The sequence below is a fragment of the Carassius carassius genome, chromosome 23 (assembly GCF_963082965.1).
Source record: "Carassius carassius chromosome 23, fCarCar2.1, whole genome shotgun sequence".
Lineage (NCBI taxonomy): Eukaryota > Metazoa > Chordata > Actinopteri > Cypriniformes > Cyprinidae > Carassius > Carassius carassius.
This window is the reverse complement of record NC_081777.1, coordinates 9,638,243-9,662,214: the sequence shown is the minus strand read 5'-3', so window position 1 is coordinate 9,662,214 and position 23,972 is coordinate 9,638,243. Positions and strand designations below refer to the sequence as shown.

Here is a 23,972-nt window from a genome sequence, read left to right as displayed (position 1 = left end):
GGCATATACAGTTGCATCTCAATAAATTAGAATTTCATGAAAAAGTTCCTTTATTTTAGTAATTCAACTCAAATTGTGAAACTTGTGTATTAAATAAATTCAAAGCACACAGACTGAAGTAGTTTAAGGCCCAATCCCAATTCTATTTTATACCCCTTCCCCTTCCCCTCCGCCTACCCCTTCCCCTTGTCCCTTGAAACAGAGTGTCAAGGGGTAAGGGGGAAAATATTCCCCTAAGGATTGGGACACCACTACTATGCTGTCACACGTCATCATACGTTGTCTAGCTCTTACAATTCACACAAATACAGTACTGGTGTACTGGTGTGCATAATTATCGTTCTGTATTAATGAGCTGCTTACTGACACACACACACATATCGGAAATCGCGCAGCTCACACATTGAGGAGAAAATAAACTTGTCAACGCTGCCCCACGACTTTTATTAAATACAGTTTAAAAACTGAATCGCTACATAATATTTTCCAGCGACTAGAGGATACAATCGCTGTTAAGTAAACTCACTCTAAAAAGATAAAACGCACAGACGCAAATACATGCAACTTCCATTTCTCTTTCTCTCTCCCTCTCTCTTTCTCTCTCGAATAGGCAATATTTGAGAAAATGGCCCTTCCCCTTACCCCTGCCCCTCCAACCAAAAGAGTATCGAGACAAATCGAGGAACGGGGAAGGGCTAAGGGGTAGAATTTGGATTGGGCCTAAGTCTTTATTTTAATTATGTTGATTTTAGCTCACCTTTAACAAAAACCCACCAATTCACTATCTCAACAAATTCATAAGACAAATAAAACATTTTTAGTGAATTGTTGGCCTTCTAGAAAGTATGTTCATTAACTGTACATGTACTCAATACTTGGCAGGGGCTCCTTTTGGTTTAATTACTGCCTCAATTCGGCGTGGCATGGAGGTGATCAGTTTGTGGCACTGCTGAGGTGGTGTGGAAGCCCAGGTTTCTTTGACAGTGGACTTCAGCCAATCTGCATTTTTTGTTCTCTTGTTTCTCATTTTCCTCTTGACAATACCCCATAGATTCTCTATGAGGTTCAGGGCCCGGTTCCCCGATAACGCTCACTCTTAGCGCTCTAAGAAGACTCGAAAGATATATCTTACCAAAGTTGTTTATGTTCCCAATTGTGTTCCCCGAAGTGTCCCTTAGGAAGCTTCTTAACACACTGCCTCTTTATGTTCGATGTTACAAGGGCGCTGTCCCAAGTGAAGGTGCTGAATTAGTTGGCATCGATTGCTCAGGAATCGATTTTCCACTTCATGCAAAGGTGCATTACAGCGTTAAGAAAGACAATACGTTCTATGCAAATGAAACATTCCTCAAATTATTACAGTAACATTTATTTTAACATAGTTTAAGTTATCAGTAAAATATAGAATATAAATTAAATTATCAAATGGTCAGTAATATGTTCACAGAACATGTTGTGACGGTTAGACGAACCGGGTATCCCTCGCTAATCATCCACCCTCCTTATACCATTGTGCCACTTGTGCTGCTTCTTGACATGGGTTTAACGACTTCTAAAAATGATTTAATACACTATATTTATGGTAAGATACTTTACAATCAGAATTGATTGTCAACCAGCTGCAGTTACTTATGTTTAATGCGGTATTGATTCCCATTGGTTAATGTTTTCAATAAAAAGCAACCTATGAACAGAGAGCAAGAGTAAGATACAGAATATGGTCGGGAAGCAACGTATAAAATGGCACCTAGCTTAGTCCGTAGCCCTCTCCCACAACCTCGATGAAGCTCCCTGTAGCAAAAAACCTTAGCGCTGCAAGCAGCTGGACTTCAGGCTTAAAGCAAAATTCCGCCGCGTTAGCCTGGCAAGCGCAGGTCTGAGAAGGTCCAGCAGCTCCATAATGAGTTGACTTGGAAGGTATTTTTTTTTATATAGCCACGTCAGGCAAAAAGGTCAAAAGGGCTTAAGTTTTGACAAAAAAAAAATTGACATGGACTAAACGGCTCAGCGGCTCGGCTGCCATAGTTGGTCGCTTACTGGACACCACCATGCTTACCCATTTATAGATAGATTAGCCATTTAGAGCCAAATTGTTTGCCAGATTTTTGTGTCGGGAATCGTGCAATAAGGTTAAGAGAGAGGTTAAGGAATAGGTTAAGAACTACTTAGCGATAAGAACGTTTTGGGGAACCAGGCTCAGGTCTGGTGAGGCAGCAGTCCCGTTCATCTTCTCCTTAGCCCAGGTAAGATGCCACTGACGTTTGTCTGTGGTTCAGGAGTGGCTTAACAAGAGGAATATGACAACTGTAACCAAATTCCCTGACACGTCTGTATGCCTTGACCCCAGCCTCAGTTCATTCCTTGTAAAGTTCACTCAAATTCTTGAATCGATTTTGCTTGACAATCCTCATAAAGCTGCGGTTCTCTCGCTTGGTTGTGCATCTTTTTCTTCCACACCTTTTCCTTCCATTCAACTTTCTGTTAACATGCTTGGATACAGCACTCTATGAACAGCCAGCTTCTTTGACAATGAATGTTTGTGGCTTACCCTCCTTGTGAAGGGTGTCAGTGATTGTCTTCTGGACAACTGTCAGTTCAGCAGTCTTCCCCATGATTGTGTACCCTATTGAGCCAAACTGAGAGACCATTTTGAAGACTCAGGAAACCTTTGCAGGTGTTTTAAGTTTATTAGCTGATTGGCATGTCACCATATTCTAATTTGTTGAGAATTGGTGGGTTTTTGTTAAATGTGAGCCAAAATCATCACATTTAAAAGAACCAAAGACTTAAACTACTTCAGTCTGTGTGCATTTAATTTATTTAATACACAAGCTTCACAATTTGAGTTGAATTACTGAAATAAATGAACTTTTCCACATCATTCTAATTTATTGAGATGCACCTGTATTTAAAAAGTATATGTGTTGTCAAAAACATGACTGCTCTATTAAAATAAAAATTTGTTAGTATCCTATGAACATATTGGTTTCAAGTGAAATAGATGCATCGCTAAAATGGGGTTTGTGTGGTACCATATTTAATTTCATTCAAATAAAGAACTCATTTAAATGACTGGCAAAATTTGACTGCATTGGATTGGACCAAAGAAAGTTCAACAGTTCAAATGTTAATATAATCCTTAGATCTAATGAAGGTAAACATATTTAGTAATGGAGGGCCTTAAAGATGAGACTTTACTTAAATTCTGATTAATTACGTAGTCTGTAGAGAATATTAATGAATTTATTTAAATATAAAAATTTGATTATATTAGTAGTTGATGCTGCCACATGAATGAGATAATCAGCTATTTAAATCCTTAAATTATGACTGACATGAATAAATTAGAACACTTTTAATCCTTAATTTAGACTCTAATCTTTCATTTTTGTGGTCATGGCATATATAAATACCACCTTAATATACAAGACTATTTCTAAACTAGTTATTTTACAGTATGGCAACAATGCTACTATGTTCCGTTGCAAAGCAGTCCTGCAAAATGTATCTCAGACATTTTGTCTGTTGTCTCTTGTGACATTATCCAGCCACAGTTTTATTGAGTCTCAGCAGTTTCTGGAGAGCAATGCCAGGACAGCATTCTGGGGTTGATAGTTTACCAGGGAAGCTACATGTGTTGTAAGTATTTACTTGTTTGCCACTTAACTAGATGTTCCCTTTCAAGGGAACTTCGAACTGCGTCCTCTGAGGGGACACTATGGGGAACACCTCATCGTGACCCGTGTCTGAAGCATACTTTGAAAAACGCCAACGTGTTGGCCGGCGACAGCCTCTGACGTCACTACCAGCGTGACTATAAATACGCGCCCGTAGGACCCGTCACTTTCTTCTTCGTCTTCAGTTGACTGTTTTGTTTGAAGCGTGCATTTGAAAAACGACCAAAACGGTAAGAGCGATCTATTACAGTTTTCGCCATGGCTTCCACTAGCAAGGCGTTTAGACAGTGTGTGCATCCGTGTCAGCGTTATCTGACACCCGATGACACACACACTCTTTGCGTCTCTTGTTTGGGCGAAGAGCACGCGCGCGATGTCCTTGAGGGGGCGGTCTGCGTGCACTGCGAGCGTTTCTCTCTGAGAAAGCTCCACTCTCGTTTGTCTCTCTTTTCGAGGAAAGAGGGACAGCCATCTGGATCCCGCGGCTCAGGTCCCGCCGTTGCCGAGGCACGGAGGAGAATGAGCTCGTGGGGATCACAAATGGATCTCGCTGAGGAGTGTAGAGAGGGACCTTCCCTTTCACACTCTCTGGCGGCGAACGAGAGCGAACTTCGGGAGGCAGATGTGGTATCATTAACCCATTCTGACACTGAAGTTAGTGCTCTGCTGGGTTCTACCCAGGAAGAGCAGGAGATGTCTGAGAGTGGTGAAGAAGCTGAGGCTGAGCCTTCTCAATCCTCCTGTCCCGCGTATGCGGAGCTGTTAGAGGTTATGGATCGCGCCACGGCAAAATTAGATTTGCCATGGAAGCGGGCCAGTAAGGTGGCGCCACGAGGTCGCCTCGCTGAGCGGTACTTGTATGACCATAGCCCTCCAGCCCAGGTGAGCCTTCCATTCTTGCCTGACTTACATGCAGAAGTCGAAAAGGAATGGAAGAGGCCGTTTTCCTCTCGCATCCACCGGTTTCAGCATACGAGCTATGCTAATATCGAGGGCTTGCATGAGAACGGCTATGAGAGGATGCCCCCTGTAGAAGAGACGCTGGCTTGCTATCTCTCTGTGGGGCAAACGTCCTCTCTTAAATCTCCCGCTTTGCCATCTAAGCCCCTCCAAGATACATCCCGCTTAAATGGCAGGTCATACGCGGCAGCTGGTCAGGCTGTGGCTTCACTGCACACGATGGCGGTGCTCCAGGCCTACCAGGCTGACCTGCTGAAGGACCTGGATACAGGTGAGGGCCTTTCACCTGACCAGGTAGCCGAGCTGCGCCGCACCACAGACCTCTCTCTCCGAGCTACCAAGCAGGCCGCCTCCGCCATGGGCAGGTCTATGGCGGCCATGGTGGTGACGAAGAGACATCTGTGGGTGAACCTGGCTGACATCGGGAAGGAAGAAAGGGGGTTTCTTCTCGATGCTCCGGTCTCGCCTTCTGAGCTTTTTGGTACCTCCGCCGAGATGGTGGTCGAGAAGTTCAGGGAGGCAAGGGCGTGCTCAGCGGCCTTTAAATCCTTCATTCCACGAAGGTCCAGGTCCGAGCCCGCCTAAGGTCAGGGGCAAGAGGAACCGCGGGTCACGGAGCGGTAAGCAGGGTCTGAGGGACGTGATTCGGACGAGGCAGCGTCCTCGCCCGGGTCAGAGCGGTAGGATGACCTAGTAGCTCCGGATGTTTTTAACCTCTGTTTTTAACCTCTGTTTTTGTCCTCCCCTGCCTAATTCCCCTGTAGCCACCAGCTTTCCACCTGATCGAGGTTAGGTGGATGGTCTGCTGGTGGTTATATGTCTACTAACAATCTCTGTGAGTTTCCTTTACAGTAGCTAGGTGGCCAAAGAATTGGCACAGCACTGCAGGGAATTCCATAGATGTCCGGCCAGGTCACCCTGAGGGGCCGCCTGGCCGCTTGGCGCATCCGGGGAGGTGGTGGTTATGGCAAGAAGCTCTGTATTTACTGCCTCAGGTGATGCTCCCCTCGCCTAGAAAAGAGGGTTGGAGCTCACCGCTCCCATGCGATCCAGCGCCTCTGCGATGCTTGGGAACCTCTCTGTACACACGCTTGCCTGTGTACTTTCTCAAAGCCACATAGTGGTCAGTGTGCACGTTAACGCTTTGCGCACTGTCTGAAATCCACGTAAAGTGGTAAGTGTGCACGCAAGACTCTGCGCACTTTCTGAAATCCACGTAAAGTGGTAAGTGTGCACGCAAGACTCTGCGCACTTTCTAAAATCCTGTATGGTAAGCCTGTCAGGTGGTAGGCTTCATCAGGCCTCCCTGATGGTGAGCTCCCACATACGGTGGTTGCCAGGTAGTAGGCCTCACCAGGCCTCCCTGGAGATTTGGCTCCCACATACTGTGCGTCTCCACTAAATAGCATATTGTGGTCCTTTCAGATAGTAGGCTTCACCAGGTCTCTCTGAAGGTGTGCTCCCACGTTCTGTGGTTGCCAGGTAGTAGGCCTCACCAGGCCTACCTGGAGATTTAGCTCCCACATACTATGCGTTTCCACGGGGTAGCATATTGTGGTTTTTTCAGATAGTAGGCTTCATTAGGTCTCTCTGAAGATGAGCTCCCACTTACTGTGGTTGCCAGGTAGTAGGCCTCACCAGGCCTCCCTGGAGATTTAGCTCCCACATACTGTGCGTCTCCTCTCTATAGCATATTGTGGTTTTCAGATAGTAGGCTTCACCAGGTCTCTCTGAAGGTGAGCTCCCACGTTCGATGGTCGCCAGGTAGTAGGCCTCACCAGGCCTCCCTGGAGATTTAGCTCCCACATACTGTGCATCTCCTCTATATAGCATATTGTGGTTTTCAGATAGTAGGCTTCACCAGGTCTCTCTGAAGGTGAGCTCCCACGTTCGGTGGTCGCCAGGTAGTAGGCCTCACCAGACCTCCCTGGAGATTTAGCTCCCACATACTATGCATTTCCACGGAATAGCATGTTGTGGCTTTTTCAGATAGTAGGCTTCACCAGGTCTCTCTGAAGACGAGCTCCCACATACTGTGGTTGCCAGGTAGTAGGCCTCACCAGGCCTCCCTGGAGATTTAGCTCCCACATATTGTGCGTTCCACTAAATAGCACATTGTGGTTTTCAGATAGTAGGCTTCATCAGGTCTCTCTGAAGACGAGCTCCCACATACTGTGGTTGCCAGGTAGTAGGCCTCACCAGGCCTCCCTGGAGATTTAGCTCCAACATACTGTGCGCTTCCTAAAAAACGAGCTCCCGCGATTTGTGGTTGTCAGGTAGTAGGCCTCACCAGGCCTCCCTGGAGTCGAGTTCCATATTGCTTTCAGTTTCCACTGAGGTGGTTATCTGGTAACAGATAGTAGGCCTCTCTAGGCCTCTCTGTAGGTGAACTCCCACATATTGTGGTTATCAGGTAGCAGGCTTCACAGGCCTCTCTGAATGTGAGCTCCCACATACTGTGGTTGTCAGGTAACCTTTCAGTACACACGCTTGCCTGTGTACTTTCTTAAATCCACATGGTGGTCAGTGTGACGTTAACGCTTTACACACTGTCTGAAATCCACGTAAAGTGGTAAGTGTGCACGCAAGTCCCTGCGCACTTTCTGAAATCCACGTAAAGTGGTAAGTGTGCACACAAGACTCTGCGCACTTTCTAAAATCCTGTATGATAAGGGTTACGCGCTCCGCTTCGTTCCCTTTCTTGGGATGATTCGCCCCGGTGTTCCTTGGGCTTCATCCAACCGGTGTGTACTTATTGTACACCCCAAGCCCCCTCAACTTGGGGAGGCTGTGTGGGCAATTCTCGGGTAGTTCAGCAGCGCTCCCCTTTTCTGAAAGGGTCACCTATGAGCATGCTGCTCGGAGCTCGGAGTCTTCCTCTCTTGGGAGACTGATTCCCGGTTCTTCAGAGCGCTCCAGTACCACATACTGTTTGAGACGCTCTGTGAGAGCAGGCATCCTGCTGAGGCAGGGGCTGAGGCCTCCAATTGAGCTGCTCTGACAGAGTTCCCACGAGAACCCCTCCTTAGAACAGTATTTGTAAATCCATGTTATGGTAAGTGTGCACGGGAGTCTTTGCGCACTTTCTGAAATACACATTGTGGTAAGTTCGCACGCTAGTCTCTGCGTTCTTTCTAAAATCCCTAGATGGTAAGGGCTTCGCGCTGCTTCTTCGTGCCCTTTCTTGAGTTGGTTTAAGCCCCGTTCATCTTGGGCACCACTCCACCTAGGTATCCTCGGATACCTATCTAGAACAGGGCGCCGCTAGTAGAGTGCTGTGGGGACAGCCCTTTCGGCAGGTTTTGCGAAAGCTAGCAGTAGCCCCTGTGTGACAGGCAAAGACTTGGTAGAGGAAAGTGCCAGGCTCTTAGCCGTATCCCTTTAAAGGAATCTCTGTGATTCCAAGCCTTTAGCTCTACCCCGGGCCAGGGCCCTACAGGATAAGTTGGGTATGTAGCTTAGGCCTTTGGCCGTAAGGGATAATGTCATAAGGCAGCCGTCAGACCGTCCCAGGGGCGACTCCCGGTGAAGAGAAAAGCGGTAGAGTTGGTACTTAGTGTTTGCCATGATTCTGGTCTGCACTCCCCTCAGCATGGTGGCGTGGGTATACTGTTCCCCATAGTGTCCCCTCAAAGGACGCAGTTCGAAGTTCCCTTGAAAGGGAACGTCTCAGGTTACGAATGTAACCATGGTTCCCTGAGAGGGAACGAGACACTGCGTCCTCTAGCTCCCTGCCATGCTTTGGACACAAGCTTCACGAAGAAGATAGTGACGGGTCCTACGGGCGCGTATTTATAGTCGCGCTGGTAGTGACGTCAGAGGCGGTCGCCAGCCAACACGTTGGCGTTTTTCAAAGTATGCTTCAGACACGGGTCACGACGAGGTGTTCCCCATAGTGTCCCCTCAGAGGACGCAGTGTCTCGTTCCCTCTCAGGGAACCATGGTTACATTCGTAACCTGAGACGTTTTCGGTTATTGTCATTGAAGCTTATTTTGTTCTCAGAACTATTTTGCCCCTACTAAAGTTGTGTGCCGAGAATCTAAATACAGAAAAATATAAAGGTCTATATATTTGAATACACTTAAATGTCACAAATTCGAAGCAATCCCATCTCTTAATTTTACAACTAATTGGAGCTGATTCAAAAAACTACATTTTATAATAACAGAAACATTACCATTAGGATAATCCACTGAAAAAATCAATAAAGATATGTTTAAAAAATAATAATAATAATAAAAACCTGATGAGGTATTGGTTCAAAAAGTCTCCAAAAACTTCTGCTGTCAGTGGGTTTGAACCCATAACTGTAAGCCATCCTGAAACAACTGGCCTGGCAATGCTTTTTGGAAAACTAATGTAAAGAATGGCTATGCAGCCCTGTAGATATATTCTAATAATAATTATAATACACTGCACATGTTTTGCAAATAACAAATCCTCAGTTACTGTATAACTGAAGGCGAGGAGGCATTCCATAATGGCCAAGCAAAATTCAGGCAGCAGTTTGTCAGTCATAGCAAATGATAAACTAGGCCAGAGGGTGTATATGGGGAAAATGCAGGTCAGATCATTATACCTAATAAATAAGACACATCTGACATTTTTAAATAAGTGCTGCTGTCTGCATTTCTTTTAGAGAGGTGGATAGATGTTTTATGGTTTTACACAATTGATTTATTAAATGCATTTTATAACAAAGAGGTTTTTGTCCCTTCCACAGTCCCACTAGCCTACTTCCAACTAAATCATAAGAGAATTTCTGACCTTATTTCTAAAATATTCAGCTTGTTTAGGCATACAAGCACGCAAAGGAATACACACACACACACACACACACACACACACACACACACACACACACACACATAAAATCAGGTTCTAATCTAGAAATAAAACATACTATTGACATAATGTTCATAGGAATAGTTCACACAAAATTTTGTTCAGTTCAGTAAATATCATACCATATCATGTCATTCAAATTCTGTACAAATTTCTAAATGTTTTGTAGAAAGTCAAGGCCGCTCTTTGCCATTCAATGAAAGCATGAACTGCTCTCTTTTTTTTACATTCCTGTCTCCATTTACTTTCATTGTATGGAAAAAGCAGCCAGCACACTTCACTCAACATATCATTTTATGTTCAACAAAATAAACATAGTCTTACATGATTGGAATGACACACAGGTGAGTTAATGACGAAAGAATTTGACTGTTTTGGGTGAACTAACCCTTTAATTGTGCACGATCATTAGTACATTGTCCCTGAGACCTGTCTACTCTACACATCATCATTAAAACTGTGTGCACATCAAGAGTCCAAAGCAGCAGGTGATATGATTGAAGAGCTGAATAACTACCTGAGGGTAATAACCCACGTCTCTCCAGTAAGCAGTCTAAATGAGAGAAAACAGCATGAAGAGTCATCAATCATTTCTATCTCTCTCTCATACACTCTCTCGGGATGTATTCCCAGAGGCAAAGCAAGCAAAGCATGTAAGAGTTTGAGGAAAACTGTTGATGAAGCCACTGTAAAATATGCTGAGTGTACAAAATAGCATAATGAGTTATAATGAGAGAGTTAAAGAGCAAAGCGGTGCCTTATGGGAAATGGTCAAGCAGGATGTGTATCCAGTCACTGCCATACCTTTACTCGAGGGTTGAAGTTTCCAATGGGATCAGTTTTGAAATCGCTCTTGTTTTTGTGACACAGCACCGTGGTGATGATGATGATGATGAGGGTCACCACGCCGATGGGTGCTAGCACTGCAGCTATGATCCACAGGTTGTTGGGTGGATTCTTCACTACGGCTGAATGGTGAGAAACACTGTTAGTCGCAATAAATCTTTTACATATTAAACTATAATGCAAATTGTGTTGCTTAAATATTTTGACAAAAACAAAAAAATATTTTGTTTGTACAACAATAATTAGTTTCATTGTGATGGTCCCTTTAACCCATTCTGTTTACTATAAGTAACATCGTACCTATATCTATTAAATCTCATTAGAGTGTTAGTAGAGTATTAATAGACTTGTAGGGTTAGAATAAATTGTAAAGTACTTGTAAAGTTATGTATAGTCAGTAGAATGTCTGTTGGGACACCATCACAATAAAGATATTAAGCAGACAGTCTGTTAATACGTCAATAATGAGAGTTAGTTGACATGTAGGTGCAAAGTTACTTACAGTCAACAGAATGATCAAAAGGGACCATCAAAACAAAATGTTACCCAATAATTTAGTTAATGACGTTTTGTAATCCAGATTAAATAAATATTACAATTATTATTATTATTTTTATTTTTATAATTTTTTACATTAACAATGTAATTGTTTAATAAAAGCAAGTATATTTATCAAGTCTTATCAAGCAATTTGACATTTAATCAGCATTCATTTTAGATTTCAGATTACATTTTCTTTGTGAATTGAAAATGTAGTTGTCTTATGTCCACCTATTTTCAGATCATCATTTGGATCGTTACATTCTGACCAAGACGTGTCATGATGGTCACAGACAAGGAGATTTATCTTTAATTCACCAAGCTAAATGCTCATACCCAGATCATGTGTTCACTTCACGCCATTTTAGAATTGATTTTGTCTTGACAAAGCGATGACAACCAAGTTGTTTACTTGTTTTTTATCTAATCGTCCCAATAAAACCATTATTTGTTGATTCAGAATTATTTGAGTATGCAGAATATGACAATGTTTACATAATCAAGAGGTGTGAAGATTTGGTTAATTTTTTTTTTGATTGTCCCTTTTGAACATTCTGATGACAATAAGTAACGTTGCACCAATGCCAGCTGTGGCAAAAAGGCTGTTTCTATAAAGTGGGACAATTCCAACTTTGCAAGGATAGTCTGGCTCACAGCCTGTAAGTATGATTTCATATTTAAAGAATTTGCCACTGACTATTCAAACGGGAGTTTTGAGCAGTGTAAAGTAGCGCTTGTTGTTTGTCATTTCTCAGATCACAAATGCAGATATGAACCGAACCCTAAAACACTTAAACACATTGCATTACACCAAATAACTGTATTTTTAGAAATGTCATATGAACCCCCAACAGACATTCTACTGACTATTAAGCCTTAATCTTAACACTTAACCTAACTCTACCTATATATATTTGTAAGTGAATCTTTTGGTCCCAATTTATAACAGGGATCTTTAACTACATCTACTTTATTGTACTCTCAGTATGTGAAATAAATAAGTAAATAACTGCTTCCTATTTTTGTTGGATTGCAAATTACTTGTTGAAGTGCTATTAAGTGATGGTACAGTTAAGGTTATCGACAGGTTTGGTGGTTTGGTTAGGCTTAAGGGTTGGTTAAGATGTAAGGGTACGGAAGACAGTGTAATTTAGTGATGTAACTACAGAAATTATTACAGATATAATTTCAGATTTTATTAGTATTTCTAAATATAAGTACAAAGGGAAAAAATACAGGTATGTACACAATTGAGCATTGTATTAAATGATTAATTTAAATTAAGTACAGTAGATAAATACACAATATTTATAAATTCTAATATGTAGAGAAGAAAGAGAAAGTAATTTTGACCTTCAGCCTGCAGTTGGACAAAGTATCCCAGTGTGAGTGCCATGGTTTGGGAGTCTACTGTGTTCAGAAGCTTGGCTGCAGATGTGCCAAGCAGTGGGATCCCATTTTGCTGGACGTAGTAGGTCATCTCAGCTGGGTTTTTTGGACCATGTACACGCCTGATACTAACCATCTGAATGCAATGATATACATCATGATCACTTCCTGTAGGCATATTTTCATTTGGTAAACCTTAAAAGTTGAATCTTTTCCATCAAATAGCCTACAGGAGGGAGACTGTGGTGTGGTGACACTATAAGATTAATTAGAAATGAGCAACAGGGGTGAAATCACTATCATGCACAAACCCCTTCTGAGGTAGCAGAAGTAGTTGTAGAGTATAGTTAGTTTCTGTGTGAAAATATAAAGCATTTGTTGCTGGATTACAATTGGATTTGTGCAGAAATTCAAGGAGAAATTATTTACATTTTACACCCCACCTACTGTTACAAAGTTGCATACAATACAATATGATTCAATACAATACAATACAAATGTTACATTAATTCTGGAAAACAGACTCATATAACCTAATTAATAAAGAAATTACTAAAATTGGGTCCAATTAGGCTATGAGTCATTTCTTATCACATGTGAATGTGTTTTCTAAAATTAATCCTATTTTTTTACATTTACTTTGCTAAGTTAGCACTTTCAATTCTTTTAGGTCGTACCTGGACGGTGTAACTGCCCACTGTTGTTGCCCGCTTGAAGCGAACACCTTGCTGGTGAGCCGCCATGAAGAGCTCAGCCAACCGCTCCTCCATCAGACTAGCAAAACTGTGATACTGTCCTTCTAGAGAGGAGTTTTCCACATCCTGAATCACTGCAGAGATGTGAAGAGATGTTACAGATTTTTGTTTTGTTTTGGTTTTTTAACCGTTTACACACAAAATCATTACTTGTCACAAAATGTTTTAAAGCAGACACTCAAACACCAAAACCACACACCAAATCTGCAAAATCATACACTAATTCTTGGCCTTCGACTCAGTTTTTAATTCCAAACAACACTTTTTACAAAACACAACACAAAATTATCTTTGTAACACAAAAATCTAACAGGAATTAACATTATGGCGAATTTGTGCAGGGTTGGAGTTAAAGGGATAGTTCACCCAAAATTAAATTCTGTAATTAATTACTCACCCTCATGTCATTCCAAACCAGTAAAACCTTTGTTCATCTTCAGAACATGAATGAAGATATTTTTGAGATATTATCTCTGACTTTCCATAGACAACAAGGATATTAACAATGCACAAAAATGTAGCAAGGACATCTGTAAAATAGTTCATCAGGGGTTCAACCTTAATTTTACAAAGCTACGAGAATACTTTTTGTGCACAAATAAAACAATAAGTGTTGTTTACGTTCAGCATGCATGCTGTCTACTGAACGTAAACAACACTTTTTACGGTCAGTGAAAGCATGCGCATTCTGAACGTAAACAATGCTGATTATGTTGATTACGTTCTGGGGTACTCTCCAAAATGGCTGAAAACGGTAACTCAGGGAGAAGTTATGAATGCTGAATAAATGATGTTATTATTGTTTTATTTGCACACAAAATTTATTCTTGTATAGTTCTTGTATAGTGTCTTATAGTGTATAATTACGGTTGAACCCCTGATGTCACATGGACTATTTTACAGATGACCTTGCTATATTTCGATGCATTATATCATTGCAGTTTATGGAGTGTCAGAGAGCTCTCAGATTCCGTCAAAAGTATCTTAATTAGCAGAGGTGTCAAGTAACGAAGTACAAATACTTCGTTACATTACTTAAGTAGAAATTTGGGGTATCTATACTTTACTTGAGTAATTATTTTTCAGCCGACTTTTTACTTCTACTCCTTACATTTTCACGCAAGTATCTGTACTTTCTACTCCTTACATTTAAAAAATAGCTTCGTTACTGCTATTTCATTTCGGCTTGTTTTCATTCCAGCTTGTCATCATCAAAAAAATTGAATTTTGATTGTGGTTGGATGAGAAGTATAAACACATACCATTCTGACACCCTATTGGTTTGTACGCGATTGCACCTGCACATGACACAAATCACATCACACTCCAGCCAGGACATAGCCAGTTTTGGGTTCGTTTATCAAAAAATATATTTCTTAAAAGTAGGATTGGGTATGGAACCGGTAAGCACCGAACCGAATAAGAGGAAGCAGATTTCGTTGCCTTTTAAATGCCTGAGCGATCGATTGAAATTTGTCCTGGTTCTCCGAAATGTACACAAGAAGCACGGGCGTCGCTAGGCTTTTTTAGCGGGGCTGTAGCATTTAGCTCCATAAACTGTACACAAATTTGCGATCGCCTCAGAGTCAGTCCTCTTAAATTTCATATGAAACCGGCGTCAGACCGGTCTCCTCTCTGTCTTTCAGCGCGCTCTTCAATCTGCAGACCGCGGCGGAGCAGCGCATGCGCACTCAAACACAAACAGAGGACACAAGGTATGTGTTTATCGACAGATTGTTAGAATATCCGCATCTGTGCAGTTCTTTGTCATAAATACAGTTTACAAAAGGTCACGAGGGAGCAGTCGGTTTCTCATCTACTGTAAAGTTTTTGCTTGTCACACCACAGGTGTTTCCTCCAGCGAAAATCTATCCCTTAACACATATGAACAAATACATACTTTAATTATACTTATTTAAATATACTTCATTTATTCATACGTACTTTATACATACACTAGCTACTCTGCAAAAGTCTTAGGCAGGTTAATATTTTCACTTAAAAGAATGGTGTTCGGACAGTTATTTATGTATGTTGCTGTAGTGTGTCAATATTAAAATATCAGTTTACATTTCCAAACATTCATTTTGCCGTTGACAGACTGCTGGTGCATTCAAAACCGCACTAGATTATTATTAAAATTAATGGCAAACTGATATTTCCTACTGACACCCTACAGCAAAATATAAATAACTGGCTTAAAACCCTTTTTTGGGGTGAAAATACTAATGTGCCTAAGACTTTTGCACAGTACTGTACTTTACAAACGACATTGTTGCTACTTTATAAAGAATGACCATAAAGTCATTCACAGAACTGATTTAAGACAGTGACAGACAGCACTCATTTTAACTAAATATCAGAGTGAGTGACAGAGATACAGTAGTAACATTACGTGTGGTTTTGTATTAAATAATGACCCAGATTGTGAAATACATTTATTAGCCTTAGAGTAAGGGAAGCACAATTTGGGAAATGAGAGCATCCAAGGTGAAAGCTATGGATTTATTTTAAATATTTGTAATGTTCTTTAATGTTTTCCATAGTTTTTTTGTGGCTCTTTTTTTAAGTATCGGTTCAGGCACCGTTTAGGCACCAGTACCGTTTTAAAATTATCAAAATGGCACTGGACCCTACTTAAAAGTTATTATTTCTCACTACTGGCTCATTTACCAAATGGGTGCTTTCTCTTCATCCTCCACAAATTAAGCTACTGTAGGTAGTTGGTTAGCGAGACGTTTGAATAAATTAGCGTTTGCAAGTGACAACACGATTGAAAATGTTGTGATAACTAGGCTTTACCAACTTTGTAACTCGTAACCCCCCCCAACCCCACCCCACTGGACATAGCAGACGTATGTAGCAAATACAGGAAGCTGTCAATCAAAAAGGTATCAGGATTATGAGTTATTTTTCATTTTTACTTTTTGATTATTCACTTGATTTAATCATTCATTTTGACAGCACTACAATGTTTATTGTAAATAGACAACCATACAAGAGTAATTGTTACTAAGCCTGCACCAATGTTCTTGTCCATTGCCCTCGCAGATTCCTGCAGCTAAGCTTGGATGTACATTTACATTCCATCAAAGGTTACTGATGACATGCCTCTGAAGTTTGACTTTTTGCACCATAACAATACTTATAGGCAACTAGTCATCATATCTCTAGCTCTTTAATGTATTTGCATTATACTAAAGTGCGTTCATTTTCAATGGGCATATATGCGGCTGAAACAGGTAGCCTAGTGCAATCCCAAATGGCCTTTAGAAAATGTTTTTTTGAGGAGGTGGGGTAGTGCACAATATGCCCCTGTGGCGCGGCCTAAGCTTTTGTTCTTAATGGCATTTTTTTGCCTTACATTACTTTTACTTTTATACTTTAAGTAGTTTTTTAAACCAGTACTTTTACACTTTTACTTGAGTAAAAAGCTGAGTTGATCCTTCAACTTCTACAAAAGTCTTTTTAAACCCTAGTATCTATACTTCTACTTGAGTTATGAATGTCAATACTTTTGACACCACTGTTAATTTGAGGTTTTACAGGTTTGGAACAACATGGGGATGAGTAATTAATGACAGAATTTTAATTTCGGGAGAACTACATCGTTAAACTCTGCAGGACAGTCGACTACGAGGACCAGAGTTGCTACTGAACCTGTCCGCAGTCTTGCACACACTATTTACTAGTTACTGGTGTTGAACTTTGTCAGTATCAAAGTAAGTCCAAAAAAAAACTCAAATCTCATGTGAATAATTAGACTCAAAATTAATGAACTCAAATGAACAATTAGACAATATAATTTAGTGGTTCCCAACCCTGGTCCTAGAGGCAACCCAACACTACATGTCTCCTTTATCTGACCAGTTTCAGGTCTTGAAGTCTCTACTAAAGAGATGACCTGAATCAGGTGTGTTTGATTAAGGAGACATGCAAAAAGGTCAGTGTTTGGATGCCTCCAAGACCAGGGTTGGGAACCACTGGTATAATTGGTTCAATTATACTGAGGCAGTTCATAAGATTGATGTGTTTGATGTGTTTATAGAGAACAGAAAGAAAGTTAAATTATCTAATCTTATAGATAGATTATTTAGAACAGCAGCATGTTATAATACAAATCTACTGGAGTAAATTGCTTAAGTATTTGCCATGCATGACAAAAAATTTGTGTAGCATAGTATTAGAATATACTATAGGTGATCTTAAAGTAAACAGACATGAAGTAAAATCCACTAAACCAATTCTGATTTTAAACTCCATAAAACAGGGAGGGGAGTGAAAATCATCTTTCATAATGGAGGAACTATGGAAATATCAGTCATCTAGAACCGAAGAGGTGCGCGGGTGTCAGAAATGTCGAAAGAGCAAAGAGAAAAAAAAAATTCCCTCTAAATCAAGCTCTTTCATTCATATAGCTAGTAATGAACAACATCAGTGAGACGATTACCTGTGATTATCCAAAATGGCCTGGTTGCTACAGATGTGTTAAGGTTATGGTATTCCATAGCTGCAGAGGAAAGATAGTGAGAGGGAAGAGAAAGCAAGAGAAACTGTTGTAGAGAGGGAGAATAGATAAGAAAACTTGTTTCAAAAGACTCTGCTTTGATCCTGGGTCCAGAGGCTTAGCTGAGCACATCTACTCTCCAGCAGACAGTACAGAGAGTCTAGCCGCATTTCCCAATTGAAACCTTTACTCAATTGCATAGTGGCAGTGTGATTAAAGGCTCTGGCTGACATCCTCTCTTCAAGGCAGAATTACTAAGCAGCCTGTAAAATTCCAACAGCTGTTGAATTATTTTACTCCACTAAGGTCTAATCTGAGGAGCAACTTAAGTGTTTTGACCAGTATTTCATCATATAACATAATATAATTTTATATTTATAACATAATTTTTTATGTTTTGTCATGTCATTATTAGTAATTTTAATCTATTTTTCTGAAGCTATGACCAAAACAATAAAATAAAAAAAACTAATGATGAAAATGCAACCCCCCCACCCCCCCCCCCCCCCCCCCCCCAAAAAAAAAACTGTCAGCTGTTTTTTAAATTTTTAAATGTATTAACATCTGTAAAATTAAAAAATGTATCATATAACAGCAGTTATTCAGCAGCAGGAAATCACAACTGTGCTGTTATTCTGAACAACAGCACCATCGCAAGTGTCATATTGCTTGTATGCATCAGTTCGATAAATAAGATAATATAATTTTAGACATAATATTACTAGTTAATTTGTCTTTTGTTGTTGTTGTTGTTGTTGCTCTTTCAACAAAAATAATACCCAAAAAAGGCAAAGTAGGATCAACTGTTGCATGTCTCAGAGCAACACATAGTGTTACAGTGTTCTGTATGAATAAGCATTGTCAGATGAATCTGTTGGGTATTGTGACTCAATGGCTACATTTACATGCACAATTTTTGGTTCAATTGGACTGAATTCATTCCGATTGATGAGTCTGAATGAAGTGTTCACATGAACCCTAAATAAAGTGATCGGGTTGATGTGCAAATTTATATGTCACAAGCTTCAAATCGGAATTGATTGATTTATTTATTTTTACATGCGCACACTGCACAAATCCAAAACAAAGACTGGTGGGAGGTTGTCCTGCTCCACATCACAGTTGCCGATTGAAAGGAGAGTTTTATATTGACAGGACATGCATTTATACAACATGTTATTCAAAAGGAAGAACCAGTACAGTACTTTCAGTTTTGTGGTTCCATCCAATCGAGTGTTTACATGTACTCTCAATCGTATTAGAAAAGGAATAAACCACCCCCTTCAATCCGATCGGAATGAAATTTCTCAGTCTCAGCTCAGTCGGATTGTTTAAGGTCTTTACATGAAGGCTTTTCAGTCCATCAATCCATTTGTAATCTTTTCAAGGCATCAATTCTATTACAAATTGATTATTTGGCTGCATGTAAATTCTGAATATGCCCACTTTCCTACAACTAAAAAGCAGTACTTAAAATGTGCATGAGCATTGTGATTGCTGTTGTTGGGCTGGATGTACTGTATGTACAGAATTAAATTATTACACGCATACTTTCAAGAATGCACTTTTTTAAAAGTCTGAAAGTACATTCTTCAACAAATGAAACATACATACGGACACATTCAGAGTTAAGGCAACAAAATTCATGATGAAATTGTCAGCTTGTCACTACGACAGTAGGGCCGACCCTAAAAAGACTAATATATATCTCTTAAGTTGTCCCAAAGGACAAAGGGTTGTATTCCTAACGGTACAACTTTTACACATTTTTCTTGATATTGAGATGCATTACAATGTATTCAGTTGTTACATGTGCCACAGTGTGCTATGTAGTGTATAATCATAACATGTTTTCCAAAACCCAGCCCTAGTCCAGTAAATAAAGTAAAAAAAAAATCCTTTACCCACTAACACTAGCTCTCTCTGTTCTATTCTATCTACTTTTAGTTATTATCTATAAATAAAAAAATAAAACCTCTGTTGGGCTATGTGTACTGCATTAGTTTAAACGGGATTTGTCACAGCACTTACATGTGTGACCCTCTCTGTGAAATCCAGACTAAAGTCTCAAAATGTAGTTATGAGATTACAAGCATCAAAGTTTGATTTTCAACCATTTATTTCAATCTTTGACATGACCTTACTCAGTCAATATTAAAGACATAAGGGTACATTTTCACAGAAAGTTCTTATTTTATGAAGAAAACAGTAAATCAGGAAAAAATAAAGTAAAATAAAATGAAATAAAACAACTTTAGCTGGGTTTTCACAGCCAGTGTCACATATTGTTACTCTTTTGTTGGTTTGATTGCTATTATTGTCCTCACTTTGGATAAAAAGCATTTGCTAAATAATTAAATATAAATGCAGAAACTTAAACAAAGCAAAGACAAAGCAGGTAAGAATGGACTGCGAGGAGAAACCAAATAACCTCACAGTCAGTATGAGCAAAACTGTGACAGTGAGGTGTGTGATATTCTCACCATCACATTCCAGTTGCATGTGGAACCATGTTCTTTCCACACAGACACACACACAAGTGTATCCGGGATTCCCTACTGTTAATTAGTATTCCCTGTAATTGCTTTTGATGTGCATGCTGTGCCCTGGCCCACGTATGCATGAACCTGTTTCCACCTTCTGTGAACACTACAAACCAAACAGAAACCACTCTCTGGTAGAGAATCATCTACTGTATGTTTTTATGATGAGATGATCATGTCTGAAAAACATATTTAGCATTAATGCTGTTTGTGTGTGTGTGTTTTCTTTCAGATTTACAAAAAATATGAGAAAAAAATAACCATACTGAGTTATACTCAGCTGAATTGTATAATTTTAATCTTTATTACTGATTATATGTCAATTCTGCATCCTGTACCAACATCATTCCCAAAAGGAATATAAAAGGAAATAAAAAGTGTAACATTTGCATATGATACATCCTATTTGTATAACTGAGGAATGCCAGGAAGAACTTACGCTCAGCTGTGATCAGTGGAGGGTAAAACAGGAAGTAACCAACAAGCTCAGCAGTCAGTTGGCTGAGAAGGTTACTGGCAGTTGTGCCATTGAGAGTGACACTGCCATTATGCACCACATATATCAGAGATACAGCAGGAGAACCCACCGACTGTGTTGTGCTCAAGATCTGTGAGAAAAGAGCAAGAAACAAAATTTGTTATATTTATATTTGTTATATACTGACCTTTTACAAAAATCAACAAAATGGATGTCAACATTTCCCCCTAAAAAAGAGCAAAACAGAACGGCAAAAACCTCCTCATTTGACATGCAAAATAAATAAAGGTATAATAAAGGTAATGCAAAAGTGTCCCACCTGTACAGTGAGACCGCTGTGTGAGTTCATCACTATGGCCTCTGCTTCAGCAAAAGCATTCTCCAGTCTCTGCTCCATCATCTGAGTAAATCTGCAAGACTTGAGGTCATCTTCTGGCCCTACAAACCTCAGAACTACACACACATACACAAGGACAGGGCCGTCGCTAGTGGGGTGAAAGGTGGTGATGATTATAGGGGCCCACGGCTAAGGGGGCACCCCGGTACAGTCAACAGGCTGCGCATCGTCACAAAATCTTATCATTTACACATTTTTTAGCCTTGCCCATTTAAATATTTAAAAGAGTTTAAAGCATTCAAACACAAGACGCAGAAAAATGTGTTCGTTGCGCATGCAGAGAGATGCGTGAGGGACAGCAACACCGAACCGAGCTCTCCACGAAGAGAGATGCATCTTAAAGTGCTTGAACACCGAAATTTGCCTCTTCTTGCTCTTGTAATGACAAATACATTCAAAATTATGTCAAAATACCCGTCTTGGATAGTATCCTCGAAAAAACTTTCGGTTATGTCTAAAGTGAAAGTAAACAGTGGAGGAAGAAATCGGATGTCTATCATTATAATGATCCATTATAAAAAGTGACTCTTAAAAAAGTCTCTTAAAGTGACTGCTCTTAATTTACTAGCTGCTGTCTGTGTCCTTAATGTTAATCCAAAAGAAAGAAAGGAAACCACTCACTGCTATTGACTGAGTTACTTTGTAGTTTTAACAAGACTTAATCTACAGTCAAACAAAAAAAATATTCAGTGAATGCAGCAAAATAAAATAAACTGACATATTATTCCCAAAAATTCTTTATACAGTGGACTACCTTTTTATTTTTTTGGGGATCAAAAATTATTCAGACACTTTGACCTGACCATGTTTTGCTAAAGTATTTTTTTCTTTAATTCCTAATGCAGCCTTTTAACACCACAGACTGAACAAAATTAAGCATTGCTTGGTAATTGGTCAACACCAATTGATAGTTATTGATAGTTATTGAAAGTTACTATTATACACATCAAATACTATTGATAGTGTAACTATTGTGTCATACTAACAGTTGTCTGAATTTTTTGGTTGACTGTAATTCATTACATAACTTTCTATCAAAGTTATCTATTATCAAAATGAATTTGTTCTGACAGCTTAACTCTGAGTTCTTGTCATATTTTATCTCCATTTTAATCCTCCATTTTCTAAACTTAGACCTCGTTCCTAAACTATAGCAAATAAAATGTGATAATGTGAGAAATGTTGAAGGTGTCTGAATAAATTTTGGTTTGACTGCAGGGCCGGCCCGCGGCATAGGCGGTATAGACAGTTTCATCGGGCGCACGCGCCTGGACCTAAGTTAACTTCCGGTCTGTGTTGTGTATATCGGTCTGGCTGCAGTGCCTTCTACAAACGCAGTTAAAGTCAAGGTAATGAGTAGACTGAAGTTGGGGTCAGGTGGTTGTGCTGCGGGATGTTGTTTCCCATACATTTTTTTATTTTTGGAGACTCGCCACATTTTTAAAACTGATCGATTTTCAAAAAGGCTTCGTTGAATAAACATGAGTAACGTTACCTGATATGCCTTTATGCCTGATAAAGCAGCTTGTGAGCGTACCAGCTCTGCTTTGTTTACAGCTGTTACTGGGGAAACCTCTATTTCTCGCGCTTTATGTCTATGCTTTAAAACATCTCCTGCTGGCAAAGAATGAATTTGCATTTTCATTAAGTCCGCCTGATCCACGCGGCAAACATATTTTGTTTGTTATCAAAAAATATCTACTCTAGAGGGACTTGGCTGTTGTTATTGATTCTATTTGGAAGTCTACCAGAAGTTAAGTTAGGTCCACAAAAGCGCGCATGCGCAGTAACGTTTGTTTATGTTGTTGCCGTTGAAACCGTCTATAGGCAAATGCTAAGGGCGCCACTCATCCATAGGGGCGCCAGAATGAGTGAACGAGTGAATTTTTTTTTTTTTTTTTTTTTTTTTACATATTTTTTTTTATAATAGGCTACTATTTAAAAACCATTAATTCGAAATACTACCAAATAAAGCAAAAAAAAAAAAAAAAAAAAGTCCGGCTCTTCAATCTTCCCCCGCCCATCAAGTGCTTGAAGTGCGTCAGAAACAGAGCGCGCGCACGATCAGTTGTTGGTAATTTGTTGTGTAGCGTGTCCGACGCCGCATCCAATGTAGACAGCACTGCTTTTGTTAACACACAGCTCGTAGAAACGGGCCTGGCAGCTCGCGCCAGTTCTAGACACGGTGAAAGTTTCCTGATTGTGACGGAAGGCCGAATTTACATGACACATTATAAATGAGCATAGTCTGCGATAGATACAGTACCAAAAAGAAAAGAAGAGGATAAAGACAGAGGTAAAGAGATGTAGTGAATGAACAATTTATTGCATAGGAGTAAGATACTATAATTTCATGGCAGTTATTTTTACCTTAAACTTAATGTTAGCAGTTGTTCTGAGTTCTGAGTCCCCAGACTGTGATTTTGTACAATCATGTCAGTTTTAAGACGCATTTTTTTATTATCACTTTTTTATTAATGTTTTACTCTACAGTTATGCAGTTTTGGGGGGATATAGTACAGGCCAAAAGTTTGGAAACATTACTATTTTTAATGTTTTTGAAAGAAGTTTCTTCTGCTCATCAAGCCTGCATTTATTTGATCAAAAATACAGAAAAAATGTAATATTGTGATATATTATTACAATTTAAAATAATTTGTTTTCAATTTATTATACTTTAAATTATCATTTATTTCTGTGATGCAAAGCTGAATTTTCAGCATCATTACTCCATTCTTCAGTGTCACATGTGACATCCGGTCTATCACATGATCCTTTAGAAATCATTCTAATATGATAATTTATTATGAGTGTTGGAAACAGTTCTGATGTAATGTGTGTGTGTGTGTGTGTGTGTGTGTGTATATATATATATATATATGCTAAATCATGAACACAATGACAGGGTGAAATGGGCTGTGATGCATTGGGCGCCAGGTAAAATCTTGCCTAGGGCAGCAAATTGGTCAGGGCCGGCCCTGTTTGACTGTATATTTAATTTTTTACAGTAAAGACTATGCAGTGCTATTTTACA

The 23,972-nt window shown here is 39.8% G+C and overlaps 1 protein-coding gene and 1 long non-coding RNA gene across 3 annotated transcripts in view; one reads left to right on the top strand and one right to left on the bottom strand.

The window, feature by feature from the left end:
• The window catches only part of LOC132101326 (uncharacterized), a 963,607-nt gene that overhangs the window by 584,518 nt on the left and 355,117 nt on the right, over positions 1-23,972 (top strand). The gene's annotated exons all lie outside the window — the stretch shown is intronic.
• The window catches only part of kiaa1549lb (KIAA1549-like b), a 119,899-nt gene that overhangs the window by 38,018 nt on the left and 57,909 nt on the right, over positions 1-23,972 (bottom strand). For both annotated transcript variants that reach the window (XM_059506195.1, XM_059506196.1), the window contains exons 6-12: positions 20,861-20,994; positions 20,503-20,671; positions 17,464-17,523; positions 12,936-13,087; positions 12,223-12,394; positions 10,288-10,451; positions 10,001-10,036 (exon numbers count right to left, since the gene is read on the bottom strand). In XM_059506195.1, coding sequence (XP_059362178.1) covers positions 10,001-10,036; positions 10,288-10,451; positions 12,223-12,394; positions 12,936-13,087; positions 17,464-17,523; positions 20,503-20,671; positions 20,861-20,994 — 887 coding nt within the window. The remainder of the gene's footprint in view (positions 1-10,000; positions 10,037-10,287; positions 10,452-12,222; positions 12,395-12,935; positions 13,088-17,463; positions 17,524-20,502; positions 20,672-20,860; positions 20,995-23,972) is intronic.